At 49.4% G+C, this 20,194-nt stretch overlaps 8 protein-coding genes across 8 annotated transcripts; 4 read left to right on the forward strand and 4 right to left on the reverse strand.

The window, feature by feature from the left end:
• Positions 1-94: 94 nt before the first annotated feature.
• On the reverse strand, positions 95-1,417 carry N7515_003734 (uncharacterized protein; the record flags this gene model as incomplete). The annotated part of the gene is made up of 3 exons (XM_056664478.1): positions 95-439; positions 489-658; positions 709-1,417. 3 exons carry the CDS (start codon positions 1,415-1,417, stop codon positions 95-97), a joined length of 1,224 nt encoding a protein of 407 aa, XP_056523535.1.
• Positions 1,418-6,037: 4,620 nt separating this feature from the next.
• N7515_003735 (uncharacterized protein) lies at positions 6,038-6,571 on the forward strand (the record flags this gene model as incomplete). The annotated part of the gene is made up of 2 exons (XM_056664479.1): positions 6,038-6,309; positions 6,352-6,571. 2 exons carry the CDS (start codon positions 6,038-6,040, stop codon positions 6,569-6,571), a joined length of 492 nt encoding a protein of 163 aa, XP_056523536.1.
• Positions 6,572-7,806: 1,235 nt separating this feature from the next.
• N7515_003736 (uncharacterized protein) lies at positions 7,807-8,568 on the reverse strand (the record flags this gene model as incomplete). The annotated part of the gene is made up of 1 exon (XM_056664480.1): positions 7,807-8,568. The coding sequence occupies one exon, from the start codon at positions 8,566-8,568 to the stop codon at positions 7,807-7,809; it is 762 nt and encodes a 253-aa protein (XP_056523537.1).
• Positions 8,569-8,902: 334 nt separating this feature from the next.
• Positions 8,903-9,171, reverse strand: N7515_003737 (uncharacterized protein; the record flags this gene model as incomplete). Its single annotated transcript, XM_056664481.1, has 2 exons — positions 8,903-9,097; positions 9,154-9,171. 2 exons carry the CDS (start codon positions 9,169-9,171, stop codon positions 8,903-8,905), a joined length of 213 nt encoding a protein of 70 aa, XP_056523538.1.
• Positions 9,172-11,527: 2,356 nt separating this feature from the next.
• N7515_003738 (uncharacterized protein) lies at positions 11,528-12,349 on the forward strand (the record flags this gene model as incomplete). The annotated part of the gene is made up of 1 exon (XM_056664482.1): positions 11,528-12,349. One exon carries the CDS (start codon positions 11,528-11,530, stop codon positions 12,347-12,349), a length of 822 nt encoding a protein of 273 aa, XP_056523539.1.
• An 854-nt stretch (positions 12,350-13,203) lies between these two features.
• N7515_003739 (uncharacterized protein) lies at positions 13,204-14,061 on the forward strand (the record flags this gene model as incomplete). The annotated part of the gene is made up of 1 exon (XM_056664483.1): positions 13,204-14,061. One exon carries the CDS (start codon positions 13,204-13,206, stop codon positions 14,059-14,061), a length of 858 nt encoding a protein of 285 aa, XP_056523540.1.
• Positions 14,062-14,558: 497 nt separating this feature from the next.
• N7515_003740 (uncharacterized protein) lies at positions 14,559-16,583 on the reverse strand (the record flags this gene model as incomplete). Its single annotated transcript, XM_056664484.1, has 3 exons — positions 14,559-16,121; positions 16,185-16,445; positions 16,524-16,583. 3 exons carry the CDS (start codon positions 16,581-16,583, stop codon positions 14,559-14,561), a joined length of 1,884 nt encoding a protein of 627 aa, XP_056523541.1.
• A 965-nt stretch (positions 16,584-17,548) lies between these two features.
• On the forward strand, positions 17,549-19,408 carry N7515_003741 (putative MFS transporter; the record flags this gene model as incomplete). Its single annotated transcript, XM_056664485.1, has 6 exons — positions 17,549-17,744; positions 17,815-17,848; positions 17,917-18,081; positions 18,165-18,636; positions 18,712-19,039; positions 19,101-19,408. 6 exons carry the CDS (start codon positions 17,549-17,551, stop codon positions 19,406-19,408), a joined length of 1,503 nt encoding a protein of 500 aa, XP_056523542.1.
• Between the last annotated feature and the right edge of the window lie 786 nt (positions 19,409-20,194).

Below are 20,194 nucleotides of genomic sequence, written 5' to 3' on the forward strand. Positions count from 1 at the left end.
ATATTCCTTAGAATAATCTTTGATAACTAGGGGTTGCATTATTGGAGCCATCTATCCGTAAAATAGCCTCTGAATGCAAAGACATAGCAATGATTTAGAGATTCCTCATGGCAAGAATTGCGTCACGGACATCAGCTCCAAGCACAGTTCCAGCATCAGCGTCACGAGTGGAAGTATCACCTGAGTCAAACGTCTTGTCTTGAACAAGGGATTCAGGGAGCTCCGATCCTGAAACACAACGGGCTAATGTAACCAGTGTTGACCGATTAAGGTACTCGCCCGCGGAGGGCCAAAAACGCGTGGCTTCAACCTTTTTCGCAACGGCGTCACTGGCTCCTCGGCTCTTTGCGTTCAGGTACGCAATAATGAAACAGAAGTACAAATACCGTCGACGAGGACGATTGTCGGAAACGAACGTCAATGGCTTGTTGTCGATTTCCTGTCATATCATTGGTATAATACTCAACTCTAGCTTTTACAATACTGACCTTCAGTTTCATGTAGGATCCACCCAAGGTACCGATGATGTTCTCCTTCTTTGATTCGTCCAAGACAACACATCTCCATTGAGTTGGACTTTCCATTGGGCCGGGCATAGGTACAATGGCGATGGTACCTTGGTCGAAAAGTAGCTGAATATTATCTGCTAGTGTAATGCCTAATTTATATGTGTCAGTCATTTACTTGACCACAAAGGTACATTCTTACCATTGCGGGGGTCACCAAGAACTCCATCGCTGACTCCGAATAGGTGTGCAACTTCCTTGGATGTCATAGACTTGGGTACAAGATGGGCGGCTTTGATGTTCTTTTGGGGGAGTACAGTGCCCAAGACGTGACACCACCCAAAGCCAGGGAGACAATGTTCATTGACACCGTAATAAGCATAAACCTCTTTCTTGAAGGCGGTTTGGTCAAACTTTGCCCCCTTCTGCTTCGCACTTGCACCCAGCACACGGGAGATTATGGCATCGCGGTAGGCGTGCTCAAGCAGGCTTTGGTCCATCGGCCCTTCAATCCTCTGCCGTTTCGCTGAAACTGCCTCATCGATGTCTTCCACAATCAACGGGCGTTGTGTCTTGAGGACATGAATTGTTGTCGAAGACGAGCGGAAGGACTTCAAGAAGGGTTGAATTTCTCGCTGGAAGGCGTCCTGAGGTATCTTTCCAGTCTGTCTTGCCTCGTTGAGGCCGTCTCGGACACATCGCATGTACTCAAGTTCAGTTTCCATTGCGGCGAGTTTCCCCTCAAGAATATCAGATGTTGTCGACTCAATTGACATCTCAGAAAGGCGCGATGCTGCACTCGCAGACCTTTGCTTGTGAGTCCGCAGCGCTGACTGACGAGAAGGCGCCATGAGAGACGATATTCTTTCGGGGATTACGGGGGGCTCAGCAGGGTTGTTCCGGGCTGACATGTTGGCGGTATAAAGTAATAACAGTGCTTAAGCAGGAAAAAAAAGGCGATAAGCTGATGGAGTGATGAAAAGGAAGAAAGGAAACACGAAGGAAGGTGCCGAGCTGGAGTAACCGCTGCCCAATTCGGATTTGACATGGCAGAGCCGCCAATTGTCGGGTTCCTGGGGAGTCGGAGGGTCTCTCCCATGGGATTGTAAAAGTTTATCTCTCGAACATCCACTATTCTCATCCGCTGTAGGTCCTTCTGCTGTAAGTTCTGTTTTACCAGTGATCATCGGGCTCTGCTCCTTCGCAATCCGACTGCGGCGTATGGAACCTCCCCTCCCACTATCTTCAGTTAGTTTTACATATCAATCAGGGTGCTGGTTTTCCAACAGGCTTATGCTCAATATCAGATCGGGTTCACCCTTCTGTGTTCATTCGTAGAAATGGATAGCTCTCATCTCTTGCGGAAAGCGTACAGATACCACTTCTCCAATCGTCCTTTTTACTTCTCGTATAGCTAACTAGCCCATTTGTTAGATAGGATGTATACCGCACTCGAACATAAAGGGCACGAAGGCAGATTTAGGCAGGAGTAAATGGTTCCTCATTCGTGTAGGTCCAAGGCCTCTCTGTTGAAATCATGTAATCTTCTTGGATTGAGGTTTGGTTGCTCACCTGTTCTGATCGCCAAGTCATTCAAAGGGCAGTTGCCGTCGATATCAAATTGCTTGTTTGCCTCCGACTCTCACCTCGACTACGATCCTCACTTCTCGTCTTTTGCTTGGTTTTGACTATTTCCCGTCCCTACGCTTCTTCGACCCATACACCTAAAACGTGCCGAAAAGGGCCTTAGTATCTACGTGTATCTTCGTGAGTGGTGATTTTCTATATCATAGCACCCCTGTTTCTCTATTTCGTGTACTGAGACTCTCGTGCACTATATTTGTTGTCGTGTTTGCTTGTGTACGGTCATCGTCGTCTCATCGCCCCGGCGAGGCAGGGACGTGACAACTTTGTTGTCTTTTTCTTCCCTTGTCGTGTTTATTCCTCCTCTCTACTCATCTCCTCAAACTTCCTTTTCTTCCATGTCTACCCCCTTCTCATACCTTGCTTTCTTATCTGTTCCTGCTTCGCAGCTCTAACGTGTTGTTCCCAGCAACATTTCACCAGCCAGCAGCACGTTCGTACACAGTCACTTTCCAATTGATCATACCTCCGTCGCGACAACTATTCTCACTCTGACTTTTGCGCTCGTCGCGTCTCTTACATCTGTCAATCGCCCAGGTAAGTCAAAGCATCCATCCTTTCACCATCGCCCTGGTGCCTTGTGGTAGAACTTTCTGACTATGACGTCCCTCATAGTAACCCGCTGGCTGTAAGCACCACACGATGGCTGCAAGCGTTGAGAATCCCACTGTGAGCCCAAATCAACTTGGACTTTCCGACCGCAAGCTGCGCGAGATAATGCGAAGCGGCGATAAAGAGGAAATGAAAAAAAACCGCGATGTCTTCCACGTAACTGGCCTCGTTGCTTGGACAGTCCGACCTCCTTACTGGCGCATTGCCTTAGCCACCAATGCTCAAGGAGACCGCTTTCTGTCTGATGATGAGCTTGATCGTGTTCTCCCCCAATGGAAGCTCATTCTAAAGGGTGAAAGGATCCCGAGCTACAGGTACCCGACGGCTGCCGATTCTTTTAAGGAGTGGCTTGATTCCGAGAGACGGAAGGCCCGTCGTCTCGGAAAGCCATGGATTCAAGCACCTCCCGCCCTCCCACCCTCTCTGTCAACTTCGAAGACAGCAGGCCCAATTAAAAGGTCTTCGTCTTATATGCCTCCACCACGCGCCGGTGGCTATACTGGCACATCTCCTTTCGACGTGGAGGGTACCCACGAGACCGTGGAAATCCGCGTGCTCAGAGAGCTAGTCAAGGAAGTCCGAGACCTGAAGAGGATGTTTGCTGCTGCTATGGAAGGAAGTATGATTCAGTGCATGGCCCCGACTCCCCAGGACATGGATGTTGGAATGGGCTCTTCGGATCATGTTCATGGATCGGCATTTGACTGCCACCATGGTGCATCACCGGAGGCCTGGTATCCTGGGGCGCAGCGATACCCTACAGAGATTCAGCCCCTCTCAGAAACCTCTGGTGCCGATGGCTCGGCAATGCCAAAGTTCATGGAGCAGTATTAAACGAAGCCGCTCCAACACCTCACACCTGCCAGTGTGGAGGAAGAGTGGCAGCAATGGCCGGATGCCTGGGAGGGTTAAACTTGCTTCTCTCATTCCATTATTTTATTGGGAATGGGGCCAGTAAACCTAGTGGCGAGAAATCCAACAGGAAAATGGGGGGCAAAACCTCCTCATGCCGACGCCGACTATGATGCCGAGGAGCAATGTCCAATTTCATTCAGGGGAGAAGAGAAGTGGGAATTGAGAAACATCTAGAAACTAAGGCGGTTTAGCGCCAGGTGCAGCTTCGTAGGTCATCCGACTCATGTATTTTGATGTCGGTTCGGATCTCGGCCGATGACTTTATCCGGACCCACTTTTGTCGATTCCTGGGTCATTTATTGTTGACTCGACGTCTTTTGCAGGGAAAGATATCATTTCGACCTTCCAGAAAGAAATCATGTGAATCTAGTAGCTTTGGATGTACCTGGTTCCATTTGCCTGGAAACCTTTTTTCCAGCTGGCCATTTCCCCTACGTACCGTTTAGTTGACAAAATACCGAACCTGCTCATCTAGTCAACTGGCCAGTTACACTGCAATAACAATTGACATGATGGTGTCACGATCCGGAGCCGAGGAGCTAAGGATAAGGAGATAGGAGCAAGGGCCAAGGAGGTCTCGGACTGACTTGCGGCCGTGTAGTATGCGGAGACAGGATTGCCGAGGAAGGTACCAAGACAAGGCAGAGAACAGAGGAGACAAGAGAGTCAAGACAGATCAAGATAGGATATGGAGGTTCGTAGTAGAGGACAGGAAGGAGGTAAATTGTTGCATGAAGAGGAAAACTATGTACAAAGGGGATGCGTCCTGTATAGCTTTCCTTTGACGCACTGAGTCACCTAGGAAATAGATAAAGGCAGACCGCAGTTGCAACCTTTCATTTCTTGTCTGTTGCCACTTCGCATAATGGCCCGCAGCTTGCGGTCATATTGCTCACGTTGTTTCAACTCCATGGCGAAGCGAAGTGCTATGAGGGTCGTCATAGTCAGAGAGAGTGCTGCCGCGAGACACCAGGGTGATAATGGATGGATGGATGTTTTACTTACCTAAGTGATTAACAGTGAATGGGAGGATGGATGAATGCGACAGTGAAAGAGAGCGTGCGAATCGGAATAGTCGTTGTCAATGGGATATGGTCAATCAGGAGGGACTGTGTATCGAGGTTGAGAGGCTGGTAAAATGCTGCTGCTGGGCACACAACACGTTTGAACCGCAAGAGCAGGAACAGATAAGAAAGTTGTCAGATGAGAGAAGCGATGGAAGAAAGAGAAGTTGAGTAGATGAGAGGAGAAGGGAAGAAAATTACAAGACGGTTGGCACGCCCCAGATGGTTCCTCATTCGTGTATGTTGGAGTGCCCTCTTGAAACCATGTAGTCTTCCTGGAGGATTGGTAGGTACGACAAGGGCCTTCGTACCTACCTGGGTCTTCGTGAATGGTGATTTCCTATATCATAGCGTTCCCGTATCTCGTTTTCATGTCCTCGGAGTCTCGTTTGTTGTCGTGGTTGCTCATTAACGGTCATCGTCATCTCATCGCCTCGACGACCCCGACGCCGAGGCGTGCCAACCGCCTTGTAGTTTTCTTCCCTTGTCGTATTTATTCCTCTCCTCTCCTCATCATCTCAATTTGTCTTTCTTCCATCGCTTCTCCCATCTGACAACTTTCTTATTTGTTCCTGCTCTTGCGGTTTAAACGTGTTGTGTCCAGCAGCATCTTACCAGCCGGTCAACCTCGATACACAGTCCCTTCTCATTGACCATATCTCATTGACAACGGCTGTTCCGATTCTCACGCTCTCTTTCACTGTCGCATTCATCCATCCCCCCATTCACTGTTAATCACTTAGGTAAGTAAAACATCCATCCATCCATTATCACCCTGGTGTCTCGCGGCAGCACTCTCTGACTATGACGGCCCTCATAGCACTTCGCTTCGCCATGGAGTTGAAACAACGTGAGCAATATGACCGCAAGCTGCGGGCCATTATGTGAAGTGGCAACAGACAAGAGATGAAAGAACACAAAGAGGTATTCTTCACACGAGGCGCCTTTCCCTGGACAGTCAAGCCGCCTTACTGGCACGTTGCCTTGGGTACCAATGAAGAAGGCGCCCGCTTCCTAGCGGACGATGACCTCGATCGTGTGCTTCCCGATTGGAGGCTCATCCTCAGCGGTGAAAAGGACCCGGGACGACATTACCCGGAGGCTCGAGGACCCCTCAGGGAGTGGTTTGAAAGTGAGCGACGGAAGGCCCGTCGCCTCGGAATGCCACCATCTCCTCTCGACTTGAACGGTCCCAACGAGACCGAGGAAACCCGCTTGCTCAGGGAGCTAGTCAAGGAAGTCCGAGACCTGAAGAATATGTTTGCTGCTGCTATCGACGGAAATAAGACTCAGCCCATGACTTCGACGCCCCGGGACATGGTTGGTGGAATGGGCCCTTCGGATCAGGTTCATGGATCGGCTTTTGACAGTCACCATGGTGCACCGCCGGAGGCCTGGTATCCGGGAGCGCAGCGATACCCCACAGCGATCCAGCCATTTTCGGAAGTCTCTGGTGCCGATGGCTCGGTAATGTCAGAGCTCATGGAGCAGTATCGACCAAAGCCGCTCCAACACCTCACACCTGCCAGTGTGGAGGAAGAGTGGCAGCAATGGCCTGATGCCTGGGAGTGTTAAACTTGCTTCTCTCATTCCGTTATTATCGGGGCTAGTAAGACTGGTGGCGAGAAATCCAACAGGAAATGGAGGGCAAAACCTCCTCATGCCGACGCCGACGATGACGCCGACTATGATGCTGACGATGATACTGACGATGATGTCGACGATGATGCGGACGACCTGTGTTCAACCTCAGATCTCAGGATGGGGGGAGCTGGCACGGAAAAATCACGAAAAACAGACACAAGGAAAGCTGGGAGCAAGAGAAATTAAAAAAAAAAAGAAAAAGAAAATTGACTAGCTCGGTGTCGCGTTGCACGAAGGTAAGTTGTGTGTTGATACGCTGGCGGCTGGCCACCCACAGAAAGATATCGGAGTTGGCCAGTTGCCGAGGTAGAAAGGATCTGATTCGTTGAGCTTTATCTCATATGCTGGTGTTTTCATTGGCTGGGCTCATTGTAATTCCAAGATCATGTACAACCTTGTTTGAGTCTATTGACTCCACTTTGTCGTTTACTTCTTTGATCAACACAATATCTTTCAGTGGCTCCTCCTTCTCAACTTGTCTTACTAGGCTAAAGGCTTCCCCCAGAGCGAGACATCAGGCCTTTGCAGCTGGAAAATTCCGGTTGGTACGGCGATGTGCATTCTCTTATGAAATCTATGAGACTATAGGTATCGCGTTTGTTGTTGCTTCTCGACCCGGGGCAGGCCGAGGAGGCCTAAGGCCACCTATTACGCGTTCCTTGGGTCATTTAGAACTGACTTTCGCAGTGTGCTCTGGCCAATAGCTATGTGGCGGCGTGAGGGATCCATAGGACTTGTGTGACTTGTACCTAGCTTTAGATTTATCTCTTAGTTCCTACCAGTTGTCTGTTACGTTCTCAGTTCCTACCAAGACAACTGGACAACATCGGTTCATGCGCCATCCCTAAGGGCATTGCGCCTGCCAAGTGTCGGGTACAGGAAACATCTACCTTCTGAATCGGGAGATAGAGGGAAAACAGAGCATACAGAACGACATTGCACATCAATCCATAAGAAAGGAGGGACAGGGCCCCATTATGGTTGTCAAGTATTTTCATAGAAAGTAACTTGGTTTGTAGGTAATTTGGAGCTGCGAGTATTCAGTTAGAACGTTTCGAATAGGTCCTAAGAGACGTAATAGGTAATTGATGTATGGTTATGTGGAGGTATAACTATTGTTTTATGGAAGTGAAAGTAAGGATACAAGATCATATTACCTACTACTGTTTGTATGTCATATGTCAGTACGAAAAGGAGGAGACCGCGCAACGCGCGACACGGCAAGCCTTGTCTACGGTTAGTTACCGCTATAGATAGAATAGATCAGCGTGATTGCCTACGATGAGAGCTTGAATCGAGGAATAGATGGAGAACGGCGTGAAAAGGATCATGTTTCAATCACATAGGTATCTGCCGAGCATAATCTCCGCTTTTTCTAGACTAGGTCTTCGAAATCCCTTATAACTGAACAAGGATTTGCATCAATCAAGAGCACGGTTCACAGCAATTTCAATTGCGGCGAGCTTTACCGATCCGAAAAGGGTCATATCACGGTCGTTGTTCGTTTTGAAGGGTCCGAAGGTTTCCATCCTAAGGAAATCCTCTGCCCAACCCTCGCCGGCGAGATAGCGTTGGTGAGCTTCATTGAACGGCTTGAACGTAAGAAATAAGCCATCACGGCCCTGAGAGATCATCAAGGAATGCCCATTGAAGCAGGCAATACTACTTGATGACTTCAACAGCCATCCAACAAGTTCACATGTTTCCTGCATAACCATTTCTGCGTAACTCGTATGTCGATCCCTCCTCTTAACCTCTAGAATGGCAAAAATGTGATCTAGCCGTGTCCGGCACCGAAGTGCTCCGTCTGTGAATGTTTCATAACCCCCTAGGGCAAACTGTGGGTGGAAGAGTAACCTGTTAAAGACCCACTCAAACGGGGAGGGCGTCAGTTGTGACACCCTCTGCAAAAATGTGAATGAGGCTGCGTTGGCTACCATGTCGTCTTCAGCCTCGGGTAACTGAGAGTCACGGCTGTCTCTTTCGCCCGAGCCCCGTAAAAGTTTCAGCGGGTTTGTAAGTGTCAAAAGACGATCACGGTCGGGCACGCCACCGACGGTTGTTGTCTGCTGCTGTAGCCTAAGAGGCACAATGATTGCTCCAGGCCAATTGTCCTCTCCCTCACGAAGCTCTTCGGCCCGGGTGTTTTTTTGCAATAGCGACGAGATAACTGCGTCATTCATTTGACCCCTTCAGAGTCTCTGCCGCTTTATCAATGAGCCCCTTGTTGAACCAGAACTCCTTCATTCGTGTTGTGAGAGCATAACGGGTATCAGATTCCATAACCGAAGAGACGGCTAGCATCATCAGGTATTGGCTTTGAGATGCTACGGATCCGGAGCCAAACAGTACGGCAGGAAGAGTGTCGATGGATGGTTTGGTAGGATTTGCGGCTAATGTGACGGTTAACGAGTAGAAACAGGAAGGAACGTCGAGAAGGGAAGGAGCAGGGACGCGAGGAAGGGAATTGTTGATTGTTTACCTTCTGTTCTTCTCTTTCTCTTTCTTTTCCCAAATTTAATACCCTGTGTGCAGTACAGTGGCAGCGGCCAATGAACCATCGTCTTTTTGTTTTTTTTTCTTGACCAGCCGACTCATGACCGTAACAGCTAACACGAGTTGATGCCAATCCTCGGACGACGTGGGTATCCAGAAGCCAGGCACCGCGCCTCGCTGGGCTGCGGTCTGTTTCTTAGGATCTTTGACGCTTCGCTGTACTATTGCATTAGCCACGCAGACTGGGCATAGATTTATCCAGTAGAACTCACGTCCTGTGGATCCTCCATGGCGATCAACCCTGATGGTTTGAAAATGAGGTCAACGTAGAGCAACTGTGGCAGGCGTCGGTTGTTATGATTCGGGGTGGAATCAACGCTGCATGAAAACAATGTTGTGGCAAGGATGGTAATAGAGATCGGCCTGCATTTTTGGAAGTCGATCGACGAGCATGACCATGGAGGCAGAGCCTATGAGAGAGAGAGAAAGAGAGAGAGTCCATTCGGTTTTTCGTAACTTAAGGTCACATGTAGCCTTCGCGCTAATTTCAGAGCCTAGGAGTGTAGCGGGTCGTTCCTTCCATTTCGTGGTCTCTGGACTGTGGTCTCCCATGACGTGGTCAAGTCCCGTGTTTAAATCCATAGAACCGTTCATTCGTCTAGTATAAGAACCAAAGTGAAGGCCGGATTTCTGAGGTATTACCCCAAGCCGGTCTAGGTCCAGCAGCCACACGAAAGCTTAACTCGCAACTTTATCTCCCACCAACCTCCGGATCATCAACCCACTACTCTTACCCCACCTCCATCACCTTGTGAAGTCGCCAACCACGTCGCTGCCATGAATTTCCACTATCTGTAGCTTCTTCCTAGGTACACGGGAATTCGAGAGCTCTCCACGCGATGCTGCAGTTGAAGGTGCAAGGCGTTTGTGGAACGAATGCATTCAGCATCCTTCCACGGTTATCGAACGAGCAAATTATTCGGGCCTTCATATCAAATGCTCGGATCTTGGTGGAGATCAGGTAGCTGCGAAATCTCGATTCTTCGCACCCCTTGGGGAGAAAATGTCATTCCCTTGCCCCATCTCGAGGATAAAGACACCCAAAAGAAGCTCGAAATTCAACGCAAATATCGCAGGTCGGTCAGGGAAAACCGTATGGCCCATGATCTCGACGACCAGACACAAGGCCTCGGGAATGGTATCAGGGTGATGTTTCAGGCTATTCTACACGATACGACGCAGATTGCGTCGGGGAAATACCTGTCGTTGCAATCTGCCACCAACGGGAATTGCTAAGGACACCCCAACTTTTTGCTTGCCTCAGTGTCCTCAGACGTCCCGGCTACACCCACCGAGCTACTGGCCGCAAACAAGCCACACAGTACACGCCGGTGAGTTAGTAGTTGGTGGGTGACCACCAGTGAATCTTCAATGTTGTATGTTTTTGTTTTTGTTTTTGTTTTTGCTTTCTATTTTTGACAATTCATTGAGTCCTGGTCATAATTCAGCCAGACAAGCTAAAAGTACCTGTCAAGTAACCATGCCTCTTGAATGGTCTATTACTCTGAGCGGTAACCCTGGTCCGCCTATCCTACAACCCTCCAGAGTCCACACCCTTACAATCCAGTTCACTCAGTCACGTCTTAGATATAATACTGCTCACCATGCTACCCAGTACATACGACCATAGGGTGTGGAAAACAGGGCTTCCCGTCCGCTCAGCCGTACTTAAGCCACACGCCGGTGAGTTAGTAGTTGGGTGGGTGACCACCAGCGAATCCTCACTGTTGTATGTTTTCTCATTTTTTTGCTTTCTTTTAGTTGACGTTCTCGAACGATAGCGATATTTCCTCCGTGCCCCACTCCATCCTTTCCTCGCCCTCGTCTGGATCGCGAGGCTGTCCCCTCTATTATCAAGTACACCGTGTCGCAGAACCAAGATAGAGCCAGGGATACGGTCAGATTTTGCCATTCTCTCCTAAACCGAGTGAGTCCAGTTGATACTAAAGGGTGAGGCCCTCAGGATTTCCGGTTCATGATTTTGAAGTGTCCATGGTCAGGTCGTCTGACTTGACAAGTTTCGTTGCCATGGTTTCGGAATTTTCGCTTCTTTAGGTCGTAGGATGGTGCGGTACTAGTTACGTAGTGCTTAGGTAGATAGGGTCTCGAAGTTATATCTGATGACGACGTATGGGACAAGCACGTGGCCGCTACGGTCAAGTATTGTTGGAGAACGAGTACAAGAAGCAGAGCAAAGATATGTTCGAAGTCAAATCGCTGAGTATTGCAGGCGTGCATACAGCAGCACATTTGAAATGATCAGAATGACAAATCAGAGACTGCTGAAGCTCCATTTGGCCCCACCGGACCGCGTTCCGCAGCAAATTGCATGCACGGGGAAAAGCTTATTTTACCGTTGCCGCGTCTAATAGGAACGCGGTGTGAGGCTGGACTATGTACTGCAGTCTGCGACTCTGCGTATCTCACTCGTTCTTGCCTTTCTTTCACTTGTTGCCTCGAATTTACTTACTACTTACCATGCGAACTTCCATAATGGACTCCCCATGTTCTGTTTTGGCTTCCCGCCCTCACTGTTGTCCTGCCCATGATTCGACTTCCACATCATCTGAACTTGATGAACTCAGTATGCCCTCCCATCTTGCGAACTTCTCGACTGGAAGCAAGAATTTGAAACAAGTCAAAGCCCAAATCATCCGTGGCATTAACGCCGGCTGCACCGAACCTGTTAGGTTCAACCACATTGCTTCCGAGACATTTTCCCAGCTCCAGGACGATCGTTCTCCGACCAAATCCCATTGCAAATACATCTACGATTTCGAGAAAAGAATACTCTGCGTCCGAATTCCAACCGACGCCCATGAAGCCCTTGCATCGATACTTCGCGACCTGATCAATGACCAACTGAGGTCGGCCGGCGTACTTTGGACAAAAGTTGCTTCAAGCGGCTCCCCTAGCATCAAACTAGGAAGCAAAGCGGCGCAGCCTGATGGCTGTTTCATGCCCATTGACAAGAGAGGGAAAACAGTTTGCATCGAGGTTGGGAATTCTCAGACTGAAACGGGACTCATACGAGTTGCTCACCACTGGCTTGAACATCCTGAGTCCACAATCCTGATCTGCCTGCTTGTCAAATTGAGCGCTGATAAAAACGCCATTACGCTCTCAGTCTGGCGGCCAACTGAGCATCATGAGTCTAGCCAGCAGCTTCGATTCCAACGTGTTCACGCAACCATGACTGAGTCGGTGAAAATCATGCGTGCGGATCCAGATCACACTGTGCAGTTCACCAAATGCTCCGATTTGCATCCAAATGAAATACGACTCCCAATCACCGCATTCACTGGTGAACAAACTTCGTCTGCTGCAGTGGAAAATGTCATACTGGATGAACCTGTTTTACGTCAGATTGGACTACGTCTGTGGCTATTCTGTCATGGCTTCGATTAATGGTGGTGGCATGTTCACTTTATTCTTACTTTGTATCTTGCTAACGCTCGCCCTGTATGCCCTAAAGGCTTTGACGTTCAATACTCTTATGAACTAGCTCTAGCATGATTGACGGGTTCCTGTTTGACAACCGACTTTACAGCAGTATGCTCTGTCTAGTTTCAATCTAGAATTTGCCTGAAAGATCAGACAGATCATAGAATCGTCCTAATGTAGCTTTGGGACGTACGTAACCTACCATTGCTTCATCTTCGGTCATGCCACACAGACCATTGGGGCTGAAAGAGTAAATGGCAGAAAATTACGGTCTACAATAAAACATATCTTTGTACAACCTTGGAAATCAAGTGTACACGATTCCATTAGGTTCCATCATCTTTAGGGTTCATCATGACGAGTGGCCTTCGTCAGAATTCGTATAGAACTCGGCCCCAATGCAGAAAACTTCTTTTCACGAACGCATTTAATAGTCTTCATGGCTGAAGGCTTAACTGCGGTGTTGCTATCCCTCGACCGGGCTCGAACACCTCTTGGCACTACTACATCCTTATCCTCGGCAACCCCTAACAATGCCTAAGCGCAAGCGCGAATCATCTCCACCCCCACCGCCCCGCTCCTCAACCCGCCCCCGCCAACTGCGTCGAATCTCTCCGTCCCGTGTATACAGTTCATTGCACCCCAAAGTCACGTTTTTCACGTGAAAAGTGGGCCCCAACCGTAAATTTCTTGGCTTGGTTTGTTTGTACACTACACTAGCTTTGCGTGGAGGCAAAATGTCACTCGCCATTTCCTTAATCTACTATCTTTTTCTGCTCCTTCTCTTTGGATATTTTGTGGTGTATCACTTTCCACAAATGACTTCATCGACATCAGACGCTGCCTCGGCCAACAACCCCGACCCCAACGATCAGGTTGAGGAACTAGATCATCAGAAGTTCTATCATCACCCAGTGTGGTCACAACGCTGGCATCACCCTGAACTCACTGAAGAAGCCTTTGCGGAATATGAGCAAGAGCCATGGTTCAAGAATGCGGCTGATCGTCCTTCCCGTCGGTTCTTAACACCACGGTTCCCATGCAATCTTCCTTGGGGCTTCATTATCTATCGAACAGTCTATACGCCTGAATCTGAAGAGCTGTGGCCAATTGTGCTAGAAAGAATCGCTCAAAGGCTGAAAATGGGGGTCATGGGGGTCATGTCTGAAGCCATCGACAATGAATCCCGCGTTGAACAATTGATGGTTGAATCACACAAAGACGTGATCATTTCTGACCCTCATCGTTGGAATACTGCCAGCATTCCGCAAATCCGCAGTCATTTCGTCGAATATCTGCGTAAGCTCAACCAAACGGGGTGCCCCGATATTCCTCGTTTAGCCTCTTGTCTTGTGATTGATGAGAAATCACTAAAATCGATTGTCGAGGATGAAAAATATGGGTTTCTTGGGGTAATTGATGGGTGGTACAACCCCGAAGTGAAATACGACTACGCTTCTTACCGCGGATTTATGAGGGTGCAACTCATTGCCTTATGGAGTCTCTATTTGGAATTTGATTGGAACCCCATGTGTATGCTTTGCCCGGATTACCCCGATGGATGGATTCCAGTTTACGATGGCGGCTATGGGACGGTTCAGGATGAAGATGGGAATGAATATGTGAAACGCCTCGAGGGATCGGCGGAACGAGGACGAGGACGGGGACATTGGTGAGAAACGAAGTCCTAGCTGTGCGCTCCTTAAGGTCCCATGAGACAATGTAGTAGGTCTTTTGCCTCGGCCTGTGCCTTGGATAAACTTTAGAATGTCGATGGGCAGCGTGGTCTGATAAAGTAAATAAGAACGGAATATCATTTCGTTCCAAGGTTTCAATCATGGAGATTCAGACACATATCTGCGTAGTTAGACTCAACGGAGTCATCCGATTACAACTACGGCAGACATGGAAAAATAAGGATCAAATCTGAGGAGAAATCCTAGGCTCTCTCCTCTACAGTAGATGAAGTGAAACAACCCAAAGTCAAGGGGAGAAAAATAATTCCCATGGCCATTCTTATGATACACAACCAGCTAAAGTGTCATGCTTGAAATTCAAACCCAGAACAGCATAAGATAACCCCCGCAACACCTAAAGCAGATCGACGCAATTGACCCACAGAATCGTTCGTAAAAAAAAAAGACAAGTTCACATGAAAAGGTCTCGAGGCCGACTAGGAAATGTCATCCGTATCAGGGTTATGCGAGTGTTCATTGTCCGATGCGTGGAATGCGTCGCCAAAGGCGGAGTTCTCCAGGTCTGGCAAGTCAAGCCCGTCGTTCTGCTCGCTATAGGCTGCCAAGGCATCACCGGCACTGTCAATGTTGGTGAAGTCAAAGTCTCCACCGACAGGGCCATGGTCTTTGCTCTCATTGTTGACCATCACCCAATCGTTGGCCTGGCCACCGGCACCGTGAAGTTGGCCACCGAGGTCCATGTCGACATCACCGGGGATGTCACCACCAATCGGATGTCCATTGACGGAGACACCGGTGCCTGTGCCAACGCCGGGGCTACCGAATTGGTTGAGTAAGTGAGAATCCTCGTGGTCCATCAGCATATCGTTGGTGAATGACTCCGGCTCGTCTTTGTGTTCGGGTTCGATCTTCTCCAACAAACCCCCCTTCTCGACACAGGACACCTTTGGCTCGGACACGATTTGCTTCTTCCAGGCAGTCTCCACTTCCCGAACAACCTCGTCAACCCGGTATTTGGCCCTGTCTTCGACGTAGTCTAATTGCGGGGTCTCGTCCTCTGTTGGAATGACCACCCGGCCCTCCAGTCGCCAGATCTCTGGGCCCTTGTCAGTTGGGTCAGCGGCCGCCTCTCGAAGGCGCAGCTCGGCATCCTTGAACAATGAGCTTCGGTTGAAACGTTCCATTCGGCGAGCATGTTTTATCTTCAAGTTTTCAATCTCGGCATTCATGTCTGCCACCTTCTTAGTAACACGTTCGGCAAACTCCTCCGCCTTGGCCGGCTCCATCTTGGTGGCTTGCGTGGCGTCAGTCGCCTCCTGGCCGTCACCGGCAGAAGCTCCAATCGGGGCATCAAAGAAACCTGCGGTCAACGACTCGAGCTCTCCCTTCCGACCCAGACCCAAAGAGACTGGCGTGATCTGTGAGATACTGTAAGGCGATGCGAAAATCTCCTCCATCCACTCGTGATGCTGCTGGTATCGCATCTTGCTAATATCGCGGGGAGTCAAAAGATCCAATGCGTCACCACTGGAAACATCTTCGTCCTCCACGGCAAAGTCTGCTGTAGCAGAAGCCAGAGCAGCCGATGGCGCACGGTGTCCGCGTGGGGCTTTCATAGGGACATTAGGCGCAACGGCACCTGGATGACCCTGGGGAGGATAAAGTCCAGGCCCGCGGGGTGCCGCAGCTGGGTAAGCACCGGGTTGCTGGAAGTTCTGAGGGGTCATTTGTGGGAAGTTGATAACTGGCCAGCTATTGCGATCATGAAGCATGAAGTCCTTGCGGGCCAGCTGTCCTTGGCTTTGTAGGAAGCGTCGCTGGGTCATCATTGCCTGAATGGGGGGTGTGACTGAGATTCGGTTTGCAGGCGTATGGTCAGGAGCTGCTGCGCGCGTGTAGTGTACAATCCACAGTGACGGGTCTATCGGAGGAGAATTCGGTCCTTTGGACGAGGCAATGCGGTAACGCTTGCGGCAGTGGGTAGCCACAGTCTCGTTCGGGAGGTGGAAACCGCTTCTGTGAAGGTACATCTCAACAGTCTATATTACTAGAAGTCAGATCCTACTCCACATAGCACAAATAGGGATCACGGGAGAGCATACATAGCCACGGGATTCAAAGGTAAATGCTTGTTCTTGGTCCGCCCAAATATAGCCGTCACTGGCAAAGTTATTACCCAAGTGATTCTGAGGTTGCCACGTGAGCATGACAGTTCCGTCTGGCGGACCATCAAGGAATGTCCAATGCATCGGTTGTGTTTGGCAGATTCGCGGCGCACTGATCAGATACTCAACCGCGGTCTCAGAGGGCATCATATGCATGCTAGGGTACCGATTGCGCGAAACCAGGTGCATGTGGGGGAGCTGCCATAGTAGCGACAAGATTAGCGGGGGAAATAATTCATGGAGCAATGAAGCGCATAGCAATTGTTGGGGTCATACCAGCTGCCCCGGGATGCGTGTGGCCGGGTCATCCATTAGCCCTGGATTGCCAGATGCCATTGATTTGAGGATCAACAATGGGAAGAGACGAATGGGGATTGTTTGAATCACGGGAGGCAATTAGCATATGATGAGGTAGAAAAGGTAAGAACGATGATGGGGGTAGCCCTGGAGGTGTTCAATGAACGCGACACCACAGACGCGGGAGATTTTTGATACGGGAGGCGTCATATGACCAAAGTGCAGAACACCTTAATTTACAGGCATCAGATTTTGAAAGCTTCACCACCATCATGAATTTGATCATTCTGCATGTTTTTCCTTTTTGACCCTTTGCTCTGATTTCCCGAAAGAAAGAAGGAAAAACAGGCGACCAATAACCATCCTTCTAATTTTATGACGAATTGCTATCAAAACACTGTTGTCTGATGCTCAACAATGGTACTCTGCACGGGCATGCTCACCAGCATCAGTCTGCATAGCTTAATCGTCAAATCTTTCACCCCGTACCCATACGACCTTGCATTCACATCAAAACAGTACATAGTGTACGACTCCATCGAAAGTATCAGATCTACGACCCTCATTCCTCAATTTCTTGACAGGCTACAGTATTCAGAATTAGCCTATTCCAGCAGCCAACCTCGGGTTTTCACACATAGTGGCTCCACCTAAGCTTTTGCCAATGCCTCCGCATTCTCCTCTCCGGGGTCTCTCCGTACTCCACTCAGTATTTCGGGGGCCTCGACACAACTCCGATGCGGAGACAGCCAATACAAAGATCGTAAATCCCATGATTCTACAGGCCCATTGGCCCCTGCGAATGGAAGCCGAGCTACGGAGTAGTCGTTGCTCAATGCAGCGCGAATGCGCCGATCCGAACCTGGCCCTTGTTTCCCACCCCGCAAATAAGTAGGCCTCCACAGAACCCCGATGATCGGCCTGGGGTTCTTTTCTCTCTCCCGTGTTCCCTTCACCTCAGTATCCCTTGTCCCCTTTGTCCCCTGTAGGATTATCTGTTCAATATGGGCTTCTTCGGCAAGCAGGAACCGCCTGAGGATGTAATCGAGCCAGCTCCGAACCAAGATGTGGAAAAACGCACCCTTCCCGATCATGAGGAGAAACAGTCTACTCCAATTTCGCCGACTATTGATCCTGAATTAGAGCGCCGGCTTGTAAGGAAGCTGGATTGGCGTGTCCCTACGTTGATGGGATTTTTCTGTATGCCTCGACCTTGACAAGACATGGGAACTGGGTTCATGTGCTTACTACGTCACCCTGTGCTGTCTAGATCTTCTCGCTTTCCTCGACAGATCCAACATCGGGTGAGTTTTTGCGACCGATCTCAGGTCTATTACCAACATAGTGCAACCACTGACTTTCTCGTATATAGCAATGCTAAAATTGCCGGCATGGAAGAGGATCTCAACCTCGATGGAAAGAGTTACGCTTGGCTTTTGACCATCTTTTATATTTCATACACGATCTTTGAGTTTCAAGCACTGATGTGGAAGATTGTCAAGCCGCACCAATGGGCTGCCTTTGTTGTGTTCTCCTGGTATGCGTTCCTTGTTCAATGCTGTCAATCAGCCTTGCAAGCATATGTCGTTTTTAAAATATAGACTGACTCATGATGCAAAGGGGCTTGGTAGCAACGTGCCAGGCCGCGGCTTCCAATTGGCAAGGCATGATGGCCCTTCGGTTCCTGATGGGAATGTTTGAGGCTGGCTTTGGTCCCGGTGTTCCCTACCTGCTCTCATTCTTCTACCGACGTCACGAATTGGGTCTCCGATGCGGTATGTTTTTGTCCGCAGCGCCGCTGGCAAATACATTCGCCGGTGCCTTAGCCTACGGTATTACCTCCGGTAATTCTGCGCTGGCAAACTGGCGACTGCTATTCCTGGTTGAGGGCCTTCCGACTTGCCTGGCCGCCGTGCTGGCTTGGTTCTATGTGCCAGACAGCGCAGTTGATGCTAAGTTCTTGAACGAGGAAGAGAAGGAAATTGCGCGTGCTCGTTCGCTGCAACAATCCGGTGCTCCGGATCGTGCTGGCAAGGTCCAATGGAAGGAATTGGCCATGACGCTTCTCGATGTGAAGGCGTGGCTTACAGCGGTAAGTCCGAACGAACATTTCCAACCCTTCCAATTGTGCTCGAAGGATTGGTGACTGATGTGACACCGTACATAGTTCATGTATTTCAGCTGTAATGTCAGCTTCTCGTCACTGCCTGTGTTCCTGCCCACCATCCTCAAGGAGATGGGATTCACAGCCATCAATGCCCAGGGTCTTACCGCACCTCCATTCTTTACCTCATTTTTGGTGACGATCGCGACCACCTGGGTGGCGGATCGCACCCAACAGCGTGGCTTGATGATTATGGCATTATCACTGATGGGCGGCGTGGGGTACATCCTCTGCGCGACTTGCACATCAGTGGGTGTCCGATATCTTGGTGTTTTCCTGGCAGCGTGTGGGATCTTCCCGTCGATCGCCAATATTTTGCCGTGGGTCTTGAGTGAGTCACACCATTGCCCTATTAAGTTTGTCTGTAACATTGCTAATTGGCCGTTGTACAGATAACCAGGGCTCTGATACCCGCCGTGGTGGAGGCATTATCCTGCTCAACCTCATCGGCCAGTGCGGTCCTTTCCTAGGAACCAATATTTTCCCAGATGAAGAAGCCCCAAGGTTTATTAAGGGCATGTCAATCTGTGCAGCATTCATGTTTTTCACTACCTTGCTTGCCTTTTGTCTGCGTATACTTCTGGTGTGGGAGAACCGGCGCCTTGACAAGAAGTATGGACCCCGCATTCATGACCAGACGAAGTTGGATGGCCCGGTCGCGGAGGATAATTACGGTGCTAACTACCGCTATGTTCTGTGAGGTTCGACCATATTACTGAAACATTTGATTTGAATTGCATTTGCTGGAAATTTCTGTATACTTTGTATACTTCAACAGTGGTGACTAGGTATGATGTCAGGAAGATCTACTGAGGGGGAAATGAGAGGTATGATCGACTGCAGTTCGACAGAGTGTTTTGGATCAATTGAATGTCCTTGACTCCTTCATATCCCCCACCTCGCACTTCTTCCGTGAATCGTACCGAGGAATCTGATTCGCGGGATAGAGTGTCCATGAACATCGGGGCAGAAGGCTCCGAGCCACTCATGAAGCCAGAATACAACCAATTCTCGTAACGTCACTCGTCTGAGATCTGCATTTCATTCGTACAATGTAGTTCACCGGGGAAATGGGCTCACCGAGAACCGGAGAGAGTCGGAGAGATATGACATCTGGACGCGTCGAATGGTGGGGTTGATCGAGTTGCATATAAAGCTAATCCCGACCCCTCATCCTGACTCTTCTTCTTCTCTTCTCTTCATCAATCCAATTGACTTCACATCTCTACTGTAATTATCTACTGCCAACAACTCATCTTCAGTGCTAACCATCATCTAGATCCCAAACGGAAAAGTACATACTGCCCTTCCTTTGGGAGCCATGGACACTCTTTGGCTGGGCAAATTATCCCTCAGGGATCAAGGTATCTCAGGTAACTTCTGGGTGTGAGCCGGTGTTCGTTCCTACGTCGATGGTGAAGCCAGTCGAAATCCACGATCTAGACAGATTTGGTCCATCGGCGTAGGTTCGTTCTGAGATTATACG

This window comes from Penicillium bovifimosum (assembly GCF_028826915.1).
Source record: "Penicillium bovifimosum strain IBT 22155 chromosome Unknown utg000003l_segment0_segment0, whole genome shotgun sequence".
In the NCBI taxonomy this organism is placed as follows: Eukaryota; Fungi; Ascomycota; class Eurotiomycetes; order Eurotiales; family Aspergillaceae; genus Penicillium; species Penicillium bovifimosum.